We start from the raw sequence: 21,152 nt of genomic DNA, 5'->3' as shown, positions 1-21,152 counted from the left end.
AGTTAGGATTGTGAATGTGGATGAAATACTAAGAAGGCCACATGTTTCCCCCTCCCCTTATTGTGTCTGGGAATAATTGGGAATACTGGATTGTTTGGAGAGTTAAACAGTAATTTAACTCTCTGATTGCAAGCGCTATCTGGATTGTTTAACTGTCATTTAACTCTGACTTAAAACCAGGGTGTTTAAAGTTGGTTTCATATCGTGGCTTGTAAGCCAGAATTAAACCCTCCCTAGCTTTGCAGAAGCTTGAAGAGCCATGGTTTAAAGAAACCACGATGTTTGGTGTCACAGCTCTGTAGCAGAGCTAAGGAAATAAGGGGGCTGTGTTCACATTCTTAACTATGGTTAGTTGACAGTCCCATAGTGATTAGTGGAATCATCCCATGTATCTGCTTAGAAGTATTGTGCTCCCTCCTCTACCTGGAAAAGGATCACTGCCATATTCGTGTGGGTCACTTGATGGTCATTCCTCTATGGTGATGACCTTGAGCATTTCTGTTAGTGCCATATCATATTGTTTACATCATAGCTGAGGCCATTTTAAACCGAAATAGAATTGGATCCATGCTTCACGCTTGTGCCCCCCAAAGGGTATAGCATATAGAAGAGTAAGCATTACTCATCCATGGAGGAAATACCTCTGGTTTTGCAAGAGTCACTGTCTTGAGCATGATTGGAAGGAGGCAAGACCAGAGCAATGACTCATGCAGAGATGGAAAGGACAGCCTCTTCTGTTAGGGAGGGGTAGAATGAACTAGTCACACATCAAATCCAGAGATGAAGCACAATTACTATGCCCATTGGAGGCTGATAGGACGGGGGCAAAGTCAGATCAGTAAAAGCTGCAGTCTGATTGGTATATGCTACAGGCAGCCTCCTCTTGGGCTTACCAGAGCCTTTAATTATTACATAACGCTTTCTGGTTCACACATCACTTCTGATATGCAGCTTCTCTATTCTCTACAGATGTGCAGAACGTTCCGATGGCAAAACTGCCCCGAGCCATTTTGAGAAGGGTGGTATATAAATCAAATAAATAAATAAAACATTCTGACTTGAAATGGGCTGTTTGAGCTCTTAGTTAAACGCTCTTTAAATAAAGGGCCTGTTTCAAGCTCAGAGCAGAACAACCCCAATTTCAATTCCGGGCACCATTTTGCATGCCTGTTTTCCCCTTGCTGGTTGATTTTCTGGCACTGGCTTCCAATTGGCTTGCAATCTCCTTGCTTCTTGGTTGGCTTGTTATAGATATCAAGTGTTGTCATGGGCAACTGTGCACCCCCATTGGTTGGGGGGAGGGAAGGGGCAACACTTTTGGAGGGAATTGCAAAATTTATTCAAAGGGACAGAGAGAGAACCCTATAGTCTCTTGAAGAGGATACATCAGGAGAGTCAGAAGCAATCAAGGAAGTTTTGATTTTGTGGTTTTCTTAGCACTTATATGCTGTACTATTGCTGCTATAACTATCTGGTTTTGCTGGATTTTAGATTGACAACAGCAGAACTTGTGTCCCTTCCTTCCTTGAGTTGTGGTTTGGTTTGTGAGATAGTGGCAGCTCTGTGTGTGTAATATTTATTGGTGATTGCTTTGATGAGCTCCATGTCTGGGCTTGACACTAACTTGTGCTTCATTCACTGCTTTGCTCTGCAATCTGCATTGCAAGGTATTCTCAGTCAAAATGTGAGATGTTGCTCTAGTTGAGCATTTGGCTAAGCTTGCTGTTAAGGGTGCTGTGGTGGCAGCTGTTGCAATGCTAGGAACATTGTCGTAATTGTGTTTGAGGGAGCAGCTTGTGCCAATGATGTTACTGCAGCACACACACTGTGACTGGCAGTGGATTCTGGGTCAGTGATTCTTTTTTGACCATTTGGACTGTATTTGAAATGTGTGTTTTGTGTTGGGAGGGACAGATTCCCTTTTATTGTGTGCTTCTGCAGTGTTTTTCAAGGCAGGGTTGCAAAATGCAATGCAAAATGTGTGTGCACTGCACTCTGTAGAGCAGAGCTTGTTCCAGCCATAGGGGAAAATGGGGAAACTCGAAACACCCCATTGTTCCCCGTGGGTGGTTCCTAGGGTCATCAAAGTGGGCTGTGTGGTAAGGCATGATGGGTGCTACCTACTACACAACCCACAAAAGAAATGGGAAAGTGCAAAATTTTAAGCAAAGTTTTAACCTTTCCCCCAAACCCCCATAGGATCCCTAGGTCAGGCCAGTTGTTTTGACTGAATGTTTCAGCCTTTTGCATTTTGTTTTGAACTCGAAACAGAATGCAAAATATGTTTTGTGCACACCTCTACTATTCTCCTGTTCTCTTGTGAGGATCTTGCAAGGTCTGTCATCATTTTGCCACATCTTCTTAATCTGTAGGAATTTCCAATCACCTTGTCCTGTGTAGTTTCCCCCTTGACATCTTTGCTCTGCATACTCTGCTGATCTTCTTTAAAATGGTTAATGTTCCTTCCTTCAGTCGAAATCTTTCAAATTGATAGTTTCCCCATAACTGTCTGTGGTTTGAGATTCATGCATGCCAAACTATCTGGCACTACCCCCCCCCCCCATTTTTCATATTTCATGCTGTCTCTGAAACCATTACTTGATGAAAACCTGTTTTATTGCAGTCACAATCAGACATTTGACATGTATATTTTATATAAATATCCAGCAAGTTAAGACATTGGTTGAGTGTAGATGAGCATTTATTAAAATTTAAAGGAACTTTCTATTTGTGTGGTGAGGTTGTATTGGCAATTGCATGGTAATACTCCACAATAATTGTCCTAATTTGTCTGCTACCAGCTGTTACCTTGCACAGGGTCCAAAACTGACTGGTGAAATGATTTTTGGCTTTGTACCCAAACTGTGTTCTTTTACTGGGACTCGATAATGAAACAAGGAAAGGCTGGCAGCATTTTAAAGTAAAGCAGTAGCTGCTTCATCTTGCTGGAAAGCAAAGTACCCATTCCAGATCTTGTTGTAGGTGTTCCATTTGTAGAAACTGCTTGGTTGAACAGTAGAAATGGCGAGTGACTTTTCAGATCACTTGATATTTAACAGCGTGAGAGACACATATTGCTTTCTGAATTCAGTTTTTATTTTTTGGCTTCCTGGTAAATCATTTTAAAATAAATATTGTGCCTTTCCAGTGATCATCATTGTTGACCTGCCATAAGATAGTAAACATACCATTGTGAATTACTATTTTAGAACTGACTCATTGCTTCTTTTCATTTGCAGCATCATGGAAAAATTAGGAAGACGAACTTCCAGAAAAAACATGAAAAGGTATTCTATTTTCTGTTTCTGAAATGTATATTGATACTCCCAACTCTGGTGTGTAATTATAGTAAGAGTACTATAAAAACAGCATAAATGTGTGACCAACAATGTGGTCATATATTTATATGAGACAATTTCACACACATCTGGAGGGTGGTTGTTTTTGCCACAGTGATTTCCTTTGGTGAAAGGCCTTTTTAGCTGGGACAGTGTCTTTCAAAGTGGGAATTGCTGTGCCAAACACACCCCCTCCAAATGAAGCTCTGAATAGACATTTGGTTCTTCCCCAGGTGTGCATATATAGAATTCCATACATACAAGAATTCTATTGGCTGGAGCTTTAATGCCCTACGACTCTCTTTGCTTCACCCTATCATTAACAAAAACAGAACAGATATGCAATTTTTCTTACTGTGCATAATTTATCCAGTTTGCAGAATTCATCTACATGGATAATGTCAGAAATCAACCTCCTGGAAGCTTAGGCTATTGCCTGTGTTGAGAAGTACTGGGTGGTTGTTTTTTTGCTTTTAAAATTGAGAGGCTGCTGTATCTTGCTGATAACTAGCATAGGAGAAATGCTGAGGTGGTTATTGAGACAGATAGCTTTCCAAAATGATTTAGAAGCATGCTTTCCTTTCTAAAATCCTTACTTTAATCCCAGCTGTGCTGGTAGAAAAAAAGTATCAGTGCACACTGCAAAAGGGAATGTTGAAATGAAATAGCAGCTGATGTGAAATATAAATATTTCCTGCAGTTCGATACTTTGTAAATTGAATATATCTTAGTCTGATGACCTCACAAATCTCAGGGTGGCAGTTGCTGATCTTTTTTCTTCTCACTTAACAAGTTGTTCTTTCTAACTTTTCTTATTGATTCCTTAAATGAAGATATTCTACACGTTTCTCTATGCTCGCCCAATCTTTGGATGTGCAACCTTTTACTCTCTTCAGTTGTCCTTTACAACACAATCATTCAAGAAAGACTTTGAAATTTACTTACAAAGTCGCTGTGGTATTCCCACATACATTACTTGAAGAATTATGGTATCTAGGTTGGCATTCCTAGGGCAGATTTTTCTGCTTACTACTTCTTGAGGCTGTTCACATGAGCAGCTCTACCTTGGCTTGCACAGCCCTGCCTGGGTACAGCTGCTCATGTAGAGTGCCGGGATTGGTCCCAATCCCAGCACTGCCCTGCTGGGTAGCCTGGGGTTTTTTACCCAGGCTAAAAATGAGGTAAAGATGGTGTGCTCTTACCCCACTCTCTGGTCATGTGGCAGCATGGACTGCCTTCAGCCCTGTTTGGGCTGCCGGCAGCCTGTCCTAACATAGAGGCCAAGGAAGGGAGCGTCCCAGCCTCTAAATGCCTCCAATGCACCATGTGAGCAGCCTTTCTGGAGGCCAGGCATCCTTCCTCAGCCTCTCTCTCACTGTGCCAATCACGGTAGTGGTGATCATGTGACCATGTGGTGCGGCAAGAGGGAAATAAATGACCGGTCATGTGGGGGAAGGTAAGAGCATTTCTGCCCTCTCCCTGACCCTGAGATAAAGAGTTGTGTGAACGATCTTATTTACTACTACTATTATTTATAAACTGCTTTTCAATGAACAAGTCCTCAAACCAGCTAACATAGAAAAAGAATAAAGTTCCTGTTTCCCTAAGGGCTTACAGTCTAAAAAGAAACACAAAGTAGTAGATACCAGCCACTGAAGGAAACTGTGCTGGGGTTTAATAGAGCCAGTTGCTCACCCTCCCACTGCTAAATACAAATAGAATAATCCTTTTTAGTCGTGGAGCCAGCCGAACAGCAGCCTGGGTCTGGTCCCGCTCAGCAGCCCCCTCCAGTTATGCTCCGTCACGCATGTTGTCACGCGTACGGGGGTGTGGCTCGGACTCTGGAGGAGCCCTGCGCAAACTCCCCCCTCCCACGCCCAGCTCCTGAGAACTTTCTGCTTGTTATTTCAGGCAGCTCTGGCTGCCTCATAGGACGTATTTCCCTTTTTCTCCCTTAATAGGACATATTTCCCTTTCTCTCCCTCCAGTGGAGGGATATACATCCTATCAGGCAGCCAGCGCTGCCTGAAATAACAAGCTGAGAGCTCGCTTGGGATCTCGGGAGACCGGGCCACGCCTTTCACTGGAGGGAAAGAAATGGAAATACGTCCTATCAGGCAGCCGCTGCTGCCTGAAATAACAAGCAGAGAGTACGCTCGGAGCTCTTGGGAGCCCAGGCGTGGGAGAGGGGAGTTCACTCGGCGCTCCTCTGGAACCTGAGCATGTCCCCCTGTGAGCATCAGTGGCCCCTTACATTTGTGGCCCAGGTTCTTTGAACCCGTTCGCACAATGGTGGCTCCGCCCCTGATCTTTTTGAAAGATCCACCTTAGCAGGTGTTTCTAGCAGATTTTAGTACTATATGTGACCAAGCAGTTTTATTTCAATACTCCATACTGAAATCCTCTGTCCCTGGACTGCTTGCAGGCCTTCTGTGATTTTCAGAGCAATACACTACCAAGTCTGTGTGACTGCCTATGGTCAGAGAAAGCAGCAGTGCCACTAGGTTTTCTCTTCTTCCCCTTCTCTTCAAGAACCTATGAAATATCTGTTCATGTAAGATGTAAGAAAGTCTATGTGTATGTTTAAGGAGGCAAGGTTAAGCCATGATGCAGTTCAAATGCTGATTCTCAAATCTCCCCCCATAGACCTGGCGAGCTTGGTAGAGTAATTTACACATACTGTGTTTGGGTTGGGCGAGTTTTCTTTCAAACTTGTGATAAGCAGAATATGAAATTCTTTTCTATACCATGTAACTGGGCATGGGAAAGATTATGGGGGTAAGCAGTGAGCTTAATTGGCTGTTTGGTTTCCTTTATTCTCAAAATGCTTTCGTTGCTTACATTAAAATACGAAGCTGAGTAAAAAAGCTGTTTATGGAGTATGTACCCTTCCTCCTGAACTATTTGTTCATGAGAATGTGATATTTTTCTGTGGTACCTCTGGCCAGTATGCTAGTCTTGTGGTAGCAAGCATGAATTGTCCCCTTTGCTAAGCAGGGCCCACCTGGTTTCATTTGAATGGGAGACTACATGTGCGAGCACTATTCCTCTTAGGGGATGGAGTTGCTCTGGGAAGCGCATCTGGCTGTTTGCATGCAGAAGGTTCCAGGTTCCTTCCCTGGCATCTCTAAGATAGGGCTCAGAGAGACTCCTGCCTGCAGCCTTGGGGAAGCCACTGCCAGTCTGTGAAGACAGTACTGAGCTAGATGGACTAGTGGTCTGACTCAGTACATAGCAGCTTCCTATGTTCCTAACTTTCTTTGTTGGAAACAGCTTTGCTGTAGTTGCTTCTACCAAAGAGAAGATTATCATTAAGGATTTCTAAGGATTTAAAGGGGACAGTGGCAGAAGAGAATCTTGGGACCCTCCTGTGTTATTGAACTGAAAGGGTGATTAAATCAAGTTTCCTTGACCAGTGGTGCAAATCTGATCACGAAAAATATATTAATTTACAACTCAGAAGAGTATTTACATCTAGAAGGGTATACTTTGTGTAATAGTTTAGATTAATAATAATAATAATAATAATACATGATACCTGTTTTTTATCTAATGGAACTGCCTTGGTCCATCCCCACCACAAACAGCAATCCTACTATCAGCCTCCGCCTTCACACTTGTGCCTTTAGTCTGCTTAGAAACGTAGACTAAAATTCCAGTTCTAGGCAGACCAGAACCATTTTCATGAGATGAAACTGGAATGAATGAATGAATGAATGCCCATGTTTGATTGGTAGGCAACAGAACATGTGTAAGAGAACCATTAGTCTATTTTTAAGAGACTGTAAGTGTAGGTGTAGCATGTTTGTGAAGATATTTAATTTAGCCATGTTCATTTTAAAATGAAATATTAGGACTGTATTTTATTTACAACTTTTAAAAAATCAAAACATCTGGTTTAAGTTTAAAGGAACCTTCAATTTTTATCTGCCCTGGTGGAAAGAGTAGGGAATAAGCTTGTGTTAACCGTGGGGGCGGGGAGGGGGTGCATTTATGACTCATTCCCTCAGAACCACTGCTCTTCTCCTTGTTCTTATTAATTTCTCGGCAGATCTGAACAATTGAAATGATCTCCTCACCATTTGCACATTCCTTTAGAGAACTTTAGAGCTTTTACTATATTTCTACCATTGTTACGTGGAAAAAAGAGCAGTTAAAGTATATTTAAAGCATGATTAATTTGCATTCAGTGGTCTTGTGATCGAAAGAGCCAGCCCATCCAAGAAACCGACTGAAGTAAGCTACCTAGGATAGCATCTTTTCAGGAGTGGTAACTTTTGTTTTATTTTGAGTCACGATTGCCCGCCATGCTTGCTTGCCTTTGCCTTGCCTCCCCTCCTCTCCTCTCCCCCTCCCCCTCCAACTTGAAACTGAGTGTGCACTACTGGTGTTCTGTTCTGCCACCCTCCTCTTCCTCTGTTTCCAAGCCAGTTGGAGGAAGTAAACGATATAACACAGCAGCAACAGTGTGTGCTCATTGGCCACTGGGAAGGCAAGGTGAAGAGAGAAACTGTCTGAACACATGTATGTCTGACTGGTTCACTCGCTGGACTGCTGCTTGGCCCAGCCAGTGAGGTCTAGGCCAGCGACAACAGCAGCAAGGATGAGGGCAGCATGAGACTGTGAACCAGGTTGGGGGGAGTGAGGGGGAGTGAGAGCAAGAGCGAGACACCGCACATGCAAGCAGAAGTCATAAACACACACAGACCTTTTCGCTCCCTCCTACAATTGTGAATGCGCTTACTTGAGAGTAAGCCTGTTGAAGCCAGTAGGACTTATCTATTTTTATTTATTTAAAATATTTATACTGCTCTCCTCCAGTACACTACTGCTTGGGGCGGCTTACAACAATAAAATAGATACACTACACAATAAAAGTAACAAAATTAACCAAACTGAGTAAACAAGTTAAAAGTCACATTAAAAACCACAATTAGTATAAAGTTCAAATTAAAAAACATATTTTAAGAGCTAAAAACTGAGAATTATAAAAACTAAAAACTAAAGAACCTACCAGATATAACCAAAAATGGAGCATTAAAAAGCCTCCTTAAAACGGTGTGGTTTTAGTTGTTGTTTTAAAAAAACAACACTGAGGGATCATGGCGAAGCTCTTTAGGGAGGGTGTTCCAAAGCCGAGGAGCCACAACCGAAAAGGCCCTGTCTCTAGTCCCTGCCAACCGGATCTCTGTTAGTGGTGGGGCCATGAGCAGGGCCTGAGACGATGTAAGTAAACATTCATAGGATTGGGCAGCTTGGCCATTCATTCACCCATAAAGAATGAACAAAAAGGCACATTGTTTATTTATTTATTTGTTTGTTGTTCAATCATTATATTGCCTTATGTGGCCATTACTTATTTACTAATCCCTGATCCTTTTGTCTTCAATTTATTTCTTTTCTCAACCACACTAAGAGGTAGCCAGTGGGGTCTTAGGAAAGCCCTGGCACATAATGATTTTTTTAAAAAATATCATCATCATCATGCCTAGATGTGTTCTTACATAAACCACTGCCGCCTAAGTGCCATTGCCAGGTGTCTGTGTTAACCTCACTGGACAAAATCCAGACTTGTTATTCATGACTAGGCACCACTGAAATCAAGAAGACATGTTAGTCATGACTAAGTCCAATTAATTTCAATGAGACTTAGTCATGATTACTTTAGTTTGAATGTTGGCTACTGTTATTGTGTACATGTAACATTTTGCTAACATATGCAGATTATATAGATATACAGTCTCTGACAATGGAGGTTCTACACAGTCATCATGCCATTTACTTGCAACTTATATTTTTGCTGCTCTTAAAGATAACCAATCATAATGAACCTACATAAGCTACATGATTTTAATGATTCTTGTTATGGCTGAGAAGTTTCTTGGGAAATACAAAGTGGGAGGCAGATCTAGCCCATAGTCACTAATCTGGATTATTTTAATCTGTTGTGTATTTACAATTGCTGTTGCAGAATGCAACACTTTACTCATTGGTGCACACAATGGACTTGAGGGAGAGGGGTCCACATAGAATCCTTTAACCACTTTAAAAAGGGAAGAGGGTGCCATTTTATTAATTAATTAATTAATTAATTTTCGCATTTATATACCGCCTTTCGTTAAAAGACAACCCCAAGGTGGTTCACAAAAGTTAAAACATACAATAAAAAGACAATAAAACATCAAGCTAAAAAGTATAAAAACATATAAAAACAGGCATAAAAACAATACAACAGATAAAAACACACAGAAGCAGCAGTAAAAACGATTATGTAAAAGCCTGGGTAAAAAGCCAAGTCTTTACAAGCTTTCTAAAGACATTTGTTGCTTCACTTCAGGTAGGGAAATGTCTTGGGCCAGCACTGATGCCTGACCTAGGAAAGTGATTGTGCTTCACAGAAGATCCTGTGAATATTAGCAGATCCTTTTTAAAGAAGGTGCGTGTGTGTGTGGACACAGACACACTATTGCCATATTACAACTGGAAAAGAAAGAAATAAGATCCTTGTGTGCTACATTCCAAGAGAATTCATTTCATGAAACACACTTCTTTTTTTTAACAGACCAGCAATCACCTCCTTGGACCAAAGCCATTCCCTCTGGACAGACTGTTGGCAATATTGTACAGCATTGTTGACAGCAAAGTTGCACCAAATGCAAATATATTTTCCCAGGTGAGTTTAATTCTCTAATGTTGTTTAGGTCCTTGATAATCAATATCAGGCACTGTTTTACCTTGAGTTCTCCTTACAAAATAATCACAAGCTTGGGTTGTTTCTGGTTTTATGACATAATTAACCATTCACAAAAGTTCTTTCAAATGTGTAATGAGAAATTGAATATGTGTCAGTGATTTAAGCTTAGAACGGTTCAGACTCTTAGTTTTTTCTCCTTTGACTAATAGTCTTGAATTCCAAATGCTACCTTGTTCTATCATGTTCAAAATGCAGCTTTTGGCCAGACCTCTCCTGTGGATATTAAAAACTGGATCTATGCTGCATTAGTAGCCACTGATCACTTAAATGCAAAAGCTATGATGTAGCAAGTTGAATAACATGTATTCAAGTGATGGTATCTGATTTTGTCCTTCTGGTATAAAGCCATAAGCAATTTTTTTAAACTGCTCCCAACTTAAAAAGGAATTTCAAGATCTTGGGGGGCAAGATGATGGGGAGATGAGAAAAAGTGGGTAGCTTCAAGAAAAAGCAGTTTAAAAACACACACAAGTTTGCAAGGGTACAGGTGTATTTTGGCTATTGCCTTTTCCTTAAGGATTGTGTCCAAGAAGCCAGCACTGCAGCAGTGAAATACAGTTGGCTTCACTGAGTAATATTAGTGGAGGACATGCTTGGTGTTGTAAGTAGCAGCCCCCAAAAGAAGTATGTCTGGAATTCTCAGATATATTCTGGGTTGCCCCAGAAGAGTGATCTTAATCTTAAACGTGGGTGTCATTTCCCATTATGACGACTTCTCTGCATTGCTGCATTTTCCCCAGCACTGAAAGGGCGATTTTGAGAAAAACGGAGCCCTTTTGAGCCCCTGCCCCATCTTCGAAAGCATGCACAGGTAGTCATTCCCAATCCTTTCCCCACAGAGTTCTGTGCAGATAATGCTGGGGAGCCTCTTCCAAGCTGGCTGGAGAGGAGCCTCACTCAAAGGAGCCCCACGAGGAGCCCCAGGGCAAAGTGTAGAATGGTTGCCTCCACATGGTTCAAGGGGAGGTTGTGCGGACTGTTTGGCTTCAGCTGAAGCTGCACACAGGCCTACTAAGCAATTTGTCCGTTGATGGGAACTGCCCCTGGCTCCCAGGCCTTTCAATGAAGAACACTGCCCTAGAATATGAAGTCCAAATGATCTTTCGACTATCCCAGCTAACAACCAAAAAGGTGGGCACTAGAGCCCCCTTCCCTCACCATGAGTAAGTATAGCTCCTCTGGTAACGAACACAACCATGGTTCTCAGCATTGTTGGCTCCAATGTTTCTTTCTGTGTGGTTGACCCTTGCCAAACAGATGCTCACTGATTCCAGACACTGTGTGCGTCCCTGTGTACAGGTGCTTGGACACATACATGCACATTTCTAATCTGCTTTCTCTTGCAACTCCTCTTCTTTTACCCTATGGAAAATTTGCCAATATTTTTTCTTCCTCCCTCTCCCCCCTCCAAGTTACCAAGACCACAGCCCCCTTTTTCCTTTGTTCCTGCAGTTTAAACCCAAACAGTAATTTAGGAATCCTTCATGGTCTGTCCCCGAGGTGGTTCACATTGGTCACAGGAAGGGACTAGGTAATTTTGAATGGACCAGCTTGTTAAATTTGTAAATCCTTCTCATTTCAATAAGAGAGGACTTTGTTTTTTCTCATATTTAGTTTTAAAAATTTTTAAACAATGTGTAGGTCTTTAACTCTTCTCCTTGATGGAGTTCGCTGTTTTTCCCCTTACCTCTTTTAGAAATCTGTATAGAATATTCTGTGTAATAGTATTTTAATTTTGTGTTAAGTGAATTTTCACTAGATGGCAGCATAATATAGTGAACAAAATCAGACTTCTAGATGTTCTTTTCTTACAGCCTTACATTAAATGGAGGAGGCAGACTTAAACAGACTCAGGGCTAGTGCTGTTTACTTTGATTACTCTCAAGCAGACATCTTTCCTAGTCCTGCTGCTTGAGAGAGGTACCAAAGATTTCAGCCTGGAACTTAACTGCAGTCAAAGCATACCCTTGACCATGTTGAAGTTAAATGTGCTGCAAAGTTCCCATTCCTTCCTGGAGGAACATGGCTTTTACATATTTCAAGCTTTGATTGTCTGTATTCACTCTACATCCTTATTTTATCCATGCCAGGTAAGGATGTAGCCACCTCATGGTGCAGCAGGGAAATGACTTGATTAGCAAGCCAGAGGTTGCCAGTTCAAATCCCTGCTGATATGTTTCCCAGACTATGGGAAGCACCTATGTCGGGCAACAGCGATATAGGAAGATACTGAAAGGCATCATCTCATACTGTGCTGGAGATGGCGATGGTAAACCCCTCCTGTATTCTACCAAAGACAACCACAGAGCTCTATGGGCACCAGGAGTTGACACTGACTCAACGGCACTCTTTACCTTTACCTAGGTAGGGATGTGCATGAACCACAGTCCGAGCACAGTTTGGGAGCTTTAAGAAAGAGGAGAGCAGGTTCTTACCATTTGCCTGGTCAGCAACACCATGCTGACCACACGAATGGCGCCCACGCATGTGCAGATGCCATGTGTGTGCTGGCACCATGCGGGGATTCTTGGGATGCATGCCACCCCAGCAGGAAGCTGCTTGGGGTGGCGGAGAGCAGGTAAGGACCTGCTCTACTCTTTCTTAAAGCTCCCAAATTGTGTCCCCGGATGCCAGTGCAGCCTTAGATGCAGAATTCTGATTATCCAGGTATTATGGGCACTCCTCATACCAATTGGAAAAAAGAGGTGGCATTCCTTTGGACAGAATTTGGGAGGCAGAAACTTCATTTTCAAAATCAAATTAAGCGGCATATAGATTCATGTAGTTCAGTACTTAATTCAGTATTCTTCAAATAGTGAGTCAAAATCTGGAAGTATGTGGCTTTCACACAACTCTTGCTGAAGATTGTTTGACAGTGTGGTTGTTCAAAAGATGATTAGCATTTTCTGGCATTTGATATAAACTGAGCATATTGAAAACCAAATTAAAATTAGTGTGAGTCTCTAGTCACACAGGCATCATGTTAAAATACTTTAGTGTGCCATTCCAAGCATTGTATATGGGTTTTATTTTAGCTACTTGCTTCCTAAAGCATTGGGGACAAGAATTACCAAGTGGAATTTCAAGGCTTTGAGGGCAGGGGTTGGTAGTTGGGATGCAGCAACTCTTGGGGTGCTCCCTTTCACCCAACAATTTGCTTATAACTGCTACAATTCCTATTTGCAGCTCACAATCAGAATCCACATGACTGAAATAAATGTTACTGTTAGATCTCTAAATATACACTAGATGGCAGCATTGTCAAAGAATATCCTCAAAGTGCATTTAACTCTCAAGAACAACTTAAAACTGATTAAAGTGTTGTCTTATTTGTGTATTTAAAAGGCAAGCATCCTATTCAAGCGCAAATATAGGACAGTAGGTTGTATTTAAATCACTTTTGATAAGGGGAACCCTCCTTTTCCTTCCAAAGCTGACTTGAAGCCACTCTCCCAGGGGCAGGACGGAGGAATGTGTACGGATATTGGACCTCTGTGGGCACGGCCCATCACATGGATGTTTCTACTTAATTTCCATCCCACCAGGGTGGAAGACAGTCAATGAGTGGCTTGGAATTACCCACGTGAGCAGCACTACCCTTGTGATTGCAGTATTCGCACATCTGCTGCAGCTTGCAGGATAACAACACAGCGAGGCACTTCCCACATGGCTGTGTGTGAAGGAGGCCTGAGATTCACTCGTCCTGACTAATGACTTCAAGTAACCTACAGCCCTTAGATTCAGTTCAGTTCCCTTGGTGGGGCCATTGTCACTAGACTTCTTCCATTAGGCCAGTTCCCAGTTGCCAGCCCAGTGGCAGCAAGATGGACAAAATTAAAAGGCCCATTCTTCAAGTCTAGTGTTCTCTTTAGCAATAGCAATAGCACTTACATTTATATACCGCTTTATAGCCGGAGCTCTCTAAGCGGTTTACAATGATTTAGCATATTGCCCCCAACATTCTGGGTACTCATTTTACCGACCTCGGAAGGATGGAAGGCTGAGTCAACCTTGAGCCCCTGGTCAGGATCGAACTTGTAACCTTCTGGTTACAGGGCGGCAGTTTTGTGCAGAATGAATTTTCTGTGTGCAGAATGAATTTTGTTCTGGGCGGGAGTATCAAGGCAGTGTGTGCACATATACATTCAGAGTGGGGCATTCCTGATTCAACCCAAGCGAGAACTAAAATTAACTGAGCGGACGTTAAAAAAAACCCTTGTGAGCGCAAGCGTGTGTGCCCACCTTAGAGGAAACACTGTTCAAGTCACGTCTTCCTTCTCTTTTCTCACACTTATTTTTCTTTTTTCCCTGCTTTAGAATGTGGGGGTGAGGAGACAAGGAAACAAAAGGAAGAAGGAAGTAAGGCCTTGTTTCCTTTCCCTCTTTCCCCCATGCATTTTTCTCAGACACTCTTTCTCCTACAGAGGGGGAGAGGTGCATTACTGCCTCGTCTGTCTGCTTCACCTCTGTCGCACGCTTGAAAGACGGAATAGAACTGTACACCCAGAAGGTTGTTATTGGCCAAGCAATGACCTCGTGTATGTACAGTTCCTTCTTGTTGCCAAACAGTGGTCTCAGTGTATGCAGTTCTCTTCCCCCTGAACCTTTTCTGAGGAAAGGAGGTAAAAATTAATTAAATAAGGTGATGGGATGTTAGCAGCAGTGACTAGAGGATTTGGTGTGCTAACTCAAACTTCCTGAGAGAGAATGACGCTGAAGTAATACCAGTTGTTGACCAGGGCAGCACAAATGAGCTCCACTTTTGTGTTGGAAGTAATATTTTTCTTGTAAGGAGCGATGGAGGGTGGGGGTGAAGACTGTTTCAAGTCCTCTAGGAACTTACAAGGTGCTATATAATGATCAAGGATTATATTTTGAATCTGTTCTCACAGTGGATTCTCAAGGAACACTAGCTTGCTGTCAGGCTGGAGTTTATTAAATTCCAGCAGAGAATGATAATCACAGCAAACGGCGAGTGTAAGTTCCAGGAGATATCACTGATAAATGTTTTGATTTTCTCATATCTCTGCTGTATTTCTTTTCATGTTAAAAAAAAAAAAACACCCCTGCTTATTAGCCTTCATTTTTCTTCTTGAAACAGACTAAACTAGGACATATTTGCTAGATTAGACTAGAGCATTTTTTAAATTCATTGTTAATTCTGAGCTCTCTTGAAATTATTAAAGCTCCGTACTTTATTTATCATTCATTTTCTAATAGCTTCAATAAATGCATAGAGTTTTAGATGGTAAAACTTCAGATAAGCCAGGCCTACTATGATTTTTAAAAAGTATTTTACATACATTTTGGCTGAATCAGAACAGTTTAGGTATGAATGCAATTTAACATATTGTGTTCACTTTTTAAAATGGTCTTTTAAAAAAGTTTACGTCTCTTTTTGGCCTGTGTCCTATATGCTGGCGATATTTTAGGGGATTTTAATGCATCGTACTCATGTGTCTGTTGTCATATCAACACTACAAAATTATATTGATTTTATACCAATACAGATAAATGAAGCTTGTATCCTGCAAGCTATTACAAATGCTCCTTCCCACAAAGCCTGAAGCCAGAACTCCCAGATTCCAAAATTCTGCCCTGTTTGTGACTTGGCTTACCCCTTGTTTGAATACTGGTCTCTGTTATGAGATAAGCTTCATGCCCTAAATTTCAACTGCAAGGTACATTTCATTTTCAGTTTTTCTTTTTATAATCAGCATCTTGGGCTACATGTGTGCCAGATTTCATCTTTATTGGTGGCTTGGAAGTACCTGAACCTCCTGAGGGTATACTTTGAATCCCTCATTTTGAAGGAGAAATATATGAATTTCTCTTTTCAGATTTTTTCATGATATCTGAAGCTGTGCCATGAGGAGCCTCAAGCTAGAATAGGGATGTCTATGGAACCAGTTTGGAGACCTTTTATGGACCTCTGAAGCGGTTCGAAAGTCCGGCAGTTCTGCAGGTTGAAGGTGATGGTGGTGGGGATATCTTTAAGGACAGGGGAGGGTGCTCCTACCCCTCCCGCCGCATTTCCCCAGCTGACACTGTCTTTGAAACGGTCCGGCAGGGCGGCAGCGTACTGTACTTCCTTGCTGCCCCAGTGCCTCCTCGGACCAGATGTGCCCTATGCGCGTGTGCATGTCATATCAGCAGTGACCAAATTAATTAGCTGCCCCAATGAGAACAGACAGGCCAACCAAGCTTGCCATCCCAGTGGGCTGTTTAAAGAGACAAACCACAAAGGGAACTATAGACAATTTTCAAGAGGGATGATCAGAAGTAAGGGGAGTCCTTCCCCATCCTATAACACAGTGTGTAGAAGGGGTTACCTAGGTTCCTGAGGAAGAATAAACGGTGGCTGTATTGTCTGAGGCCATCCCACAAAGTCTTGGCAAACAGGTTGTCTTAAATTCCACGTTCAATTTGTTTTGTTTGTTTATTAATAATATTTATACTCTGCCTTTTAGTTCCTTTTATGGGACCCCCCTAAGAAGGCTTACAACGAATTTACATTATTTGAGATCACATTATCTTAAGTACAGCTTCCTTCTATATGAACCTGTCTGACTATTACAATCAGCTATGGAGACCCTACTCTGACCCATGGCTAACAAAGCCCTATTTTGCAGGCCCCAGGGATGGGGCCATTTTGCTTGTGGCTTCTTAGTTATGAAATTCCTTTCCCAGCGAGTTTTGAAAGGTTTGTGCTCATGCCATCTTCTGGTGAAAATGGAAGACCTTGCTTTTTTGGGAGGTATTTTACTCTACTGCTTGAATGTGTTTTATCCTGTGCCATACTTAAAACTATTAAAAAGTAACTGCTGTTGGGTTGTTGTTGTTGTTTTTTAAATAAACATGTGGTGATATATGTTGATATATTTATATTGTTTTTGGATTTTTGTAAGCTGCTTTGATGTTTCAGAAGTGGAAAGTATATAATTTTAAACATAGTTGAATACAAATTATTAAATCCATTCAGAATAATAAAATAATAACAGTGATAGCAGATCTTATCACAAAACAGAACTAGTCCCACCAGTTTAAAAACTAACTAAAAGCACTGTGGAACAGAAAATTTTAAGCACCCATCTAAACACTAGCAGTGAGTCTTCCTTCAAGTGGAGGAATCCACAATCTGGGAGAAAGCCCTGCCATGTATCCCACCCAACTGAATACCCATCAGCAACTGGATGTTCAGCAGTTGATGAACACAGTGGACAGGCAGGTATATGTACAAGGCAGCATCTCATCTCTAAGGTTGTGCTGGGTTTTGGAAGCATTACAGCAATCATTTGGGGGTACTCTCTGTTTTTAGAGAGAAACATTTAAGTCCATCTGACTTCTAATAATTGGAGTGCTTTGGACTATACATGAACCAAATTCCAGGATTCTTTCTCATGGAAAATTAGTATAAATGCCCTACAAGTTTGGAACTGAAATCTTCAGGTGATCAGCTTGATCTGTCCACTTCTGTATTGCAAGGAAATGCTTGTTCTGAAACCAGTTAAAGCAGCATCTTACCATGTGACAGCAGCAGTAGAGTTGCTCCACTTCCCCATCACCTTGCCACTCTTCACTTTGGTATGAAGCACAATGGCTTTCAAACTGTCTTCTTGCAATTTCTGAGAATCTTATTTGAAGTTTTTCGATGAGAGTTTCAGTAATCGTTAAAGTCAGCTTGTCCGTTACCATCTTCCCCGGCAGTGTCCAATTACAGAGGAGTGTTGAATTGACTCCAGTGTACAGTCTCAGTTCTCACAGAATGGTGGTGAAAGTCAACAGGCCCAGTCTGTTAGTGGTATGAAACAAGTGTGTAATGTGTTCGAGGGTGCAGTTTCTTCTGCAACATCGAATTTCATGGCAGTAGCTCCAGCAAATTGAAGTGGAAAGGTTTCCCCAAAGGGCAGAGAGTTTGATAGCTTCAAGTTAACATAGGATTTTTCCTTTAGATTTTCTGTTCTAGGAATTGTCCCACTTCTCTTTTACTCCAGAATCTTACTGCTTTTGACTGGATCCTTCCAACTGGAAAGGTGAAAGTATTTTGTATAGCTGTTAAATAATTCCTTTTGGATTTCTGTTAGATATTGAATTCACTTTCTACAAGAAAATAACTTCAAGAAATTTCAAGCTGGAGGAAATAGAAGGCAAGCACTAAGATTGTTGCATTCTGTGGGTAGGCGGATAGGAGAAACAGTAGGCCATGATGATGATTTATTATGTGCACTGTTTTGTTAGTATTTAGGATGTGGAGTTCTTCATTTCGCTTTTCCGTATCCTAATTACTGTGCTCTAGTTCTGAGTGAGCTGATCCAATGAGCTTGTGTTTCATATGATGCATGTATGGTGCAATTATTCTGTATTATCTAAACAGCATTTAAAAATCAGTAAAAGGGTTTAAGGATATGAGAGAAAAGTAATTTGAGAAGTGGTTCTCCATGAGATTAACCTGCTCTAGTGGAAATATGCATAAAATGCTGGATATTTCACTTTTATTTTTTTACCTTCTCTGAAAGGGCAGCTTCTGTGAGGTTGTCCCATTTTTCTCTCCTCACAACGCTGATGGGAGATAACCAGAAGTCAAGAGGAACTGCAGTTAAATCTTGGTTTTGTGTAGTCTCTCCAAGTCTCAGTAGCATACACTTTCTGCTCACGTTCTCATGCGAGCTTCAAATTAATTCTGTTTGCAATTGAAGTTTAAAAAGAAACCAAGATTTGTGGTTGTGATGTCCAGACTTTTACCAGTTTTGTTTACTCTAACCAATTTGTTTGAAATAAAGCCACAATCTGAACCCAAGGTTTAAATAGGTTCAGATTTTGCTTCATTTCAATTAACTTGCTTAAAAGAAACCAAGATCAGACAATTTGGATGTTGCAATTGATCTTGGTTTGCTTGTAACTGCAATTGAAAGTAGAAAGTAGAATCCTTCTGAAGCTCACATGGGTGGGGTGGGGAGCTCATGGAATGTAGGTTTGAACCCTGGTTCCATGTAATCTCTGTAGCCTCAAAAAGAGTGACTGGTGCTAAGCCACTCAGGGTGCTCCATAGTTGTTATAATGCTTTTCAGTGGAAAAACTCTCAAAGTGGTTTACATGGTGGGGAGGGGAAATAAGAGGGGTCAAAGAGCACAAAATCTAAAAAATACAAGGTAGACAGCAATAATGGCCGCTGGAAAGGCAGTGTGCTAGGTTGAATAGGGACAGTTGCTCTCCCTGCTAAATATAAGAGGATCATCACTTTAAAAAGTGCCCTTTTGCCCAGTTAGGGAGATTAGAATACGGGTCTCCATTGTTCAAGTACAATTCTGTCATATAACACACTAAAGTTTCTGTTGCTTTGAGGAAAGGGAAGTTGATCCTTCATGCTCCTATCCACTGGAAACTTCTTTGTCTATACTTGATGTTTTGGCAACAACAAAGCTGGGGTCATGGTTTTTCATTCCCATTCCATCAAGAGTCTCTTACTCTATGGAGGACTAAGACCTTCATTATAGTGATAATTAAAAGGTACAAAAATAATGGCTATTTTTCTTTATTCCTCCATTTATTTGCTGGATATAGTTGCTAAATATTTTTGTAGCATCTTCCTTTTCACACATTTTCTAGTCTTATTTTTGTGGTATCCAACTACTTAATAAGTTGTCGACTTAGTTTGTATGTGGATAAATTTCAGTAGGCCTCTGAAAGCCCCAGGAGAAAGCAGCTAAGTTTCCACAGAGTTGTTGCAAACTTAGTCATGAAATTGAGAGTACTGTATAATTATCAAAATGGCACTTTGGGGGACTTCTCTCTCTCAGTCATGGGGACAAGGGTTTTTCAGTGAAGCAAAAAGTGTTGGATGTCACCCTCTTTGATTGAAACTTGGCCATGAGGTATAATGTAAGCCTTTGATTTGATTAAGAATGCATTTTATATTTACAGCTGTATCACTTAGACTGATATGCTGAATGCTAATGTGATGTGACTCAGTCAAAATAATGAGCGATATTTTTTCCCGTGCTTCCAGCTGGAGAGAGCCAAAGGGAATGAGCTTGAATAACAACTAAAATGTCCCTCTTTCAAAAGCCCAAACAATGTGACAGATTATCCTCCTGTCGTGATTTTTCTCCTCTGCTTCAAATGGATTGGACCTGGCAAGCTCCAATTATGATGTTCTTAATTATTGCCCAAAGTTTATGTGGTGGTTAAACACAGTGAGAGAGACATGTCTCATGCATTCAGCAGAAATATAGGAAGATTTTCCATACCAAAAAGCTTGATGCATTTAAATAAACTCTGTTTTTCCAAAATAAGGTCTAAAGTTTCAGGCTTTCTATCCCATTTTCCCCATGGCAACAGCCTGTGGTGTCATCTACATAGAGTGGGAAGGACCCTTGGTTATTGCTTGTTTTTTGAAGGAACAAGTCAGCTGCAATGCTGTTTAACAGTTATGTTCCTCTCCCAGACTCTGTCACAATAACGCTTGTTTTTCACTGGTGCAGCAAATTATATCCAAAACTGGTTTCTTCCCTGGACAAATTGAGGTCCTCAGAAGGGCATGGATGAACATTTGCACAGTTTCTATAATTTTGGTTGTACTTTTGAAGAAAAAGTTCCTAGTTGTTTGTGTACAATTTTATTGTAATGGCAACTTGTCCAGAGCAATGGCCTGTTTCCAACAACTCTTCTGAAACCTGGTTCTCATTGGTATGTTTTTTTGAAACTTTGGAAAAAGTTGAGGGATGAAAAGAAGTTTTTAAAACCCCTAATTTTCTTGTGTTTTTTTTTTTTTAATCTTTCACTTGTGACAAATATGGCAAGAACATTCAAGTAGAAGTGGGAACAGTGCAGTAAGCGCAGCATGGTAGCTTTGGTTAGCACTTCAGCATGAAATGTGGCACTTTGAGAGAACCTGCTGTTGCACTAAAGAAAATGAGCAGGCTGTACTTTTTATAGCAAATTACTGATAGAACAACGTCAAGGCCTGCCATTGGTGTGAACAAAGAAAAGAAGAAGAAAGAGAGAGAGAAACACCATAGTTCCTATTAAAAATGTTTTTTCTCCTTTACAAATTAAAGATG

The 21,152-nt window shown here is 41.2% G+C and overlaps 1 protein-coding gene across 7 annotated transcripts in view; it reads left to right on the top strand.

Moving 5' to 3' along the window:
* ORC5 (origin recognition complex subunit 5) overlaps positions 1-21,152 on the top strand; it is a 145,757-nt gene that overhangs the window by 61,438 nt on the left and 63,167 nt on the right. For all 7 annotated transcript variants that reach the window (XM_053257299.1, XM_053257298.1, XM_053257295.1 and 4 more), the window contains 2 exons: positions 3,240-3,287; positions 9,901-10,011. In XM_053257299.1, the coding sequence (XP_053113274.1) occupies positions 3,240-3,287; positions 9,901-10,011 (159 nt within the window). The remainder of the gene's footprint in view (positions 1-3,239; positions 3,288-9,900; positions 10,012-21,152) is intronic.

Source organism: Hemicordylus capensis, chromosome 5 (genome assembly GCF_027244095.1).
Source record: "Hemicordylus capensis ecotype Gifberg chromosome 5, rHemCap1.1.pri, whole genome shotgun sequence".
NCBI classification, from domain to species: Eukaryota; Metazoa; Chordata; class Lepidosauria; order Squamata; family Cordylidae; genus Hemicordylus; species Hemicordylus capensis.
This window is presented reverse-complemented; position numbering and strand designations above follow the sequence as displayed.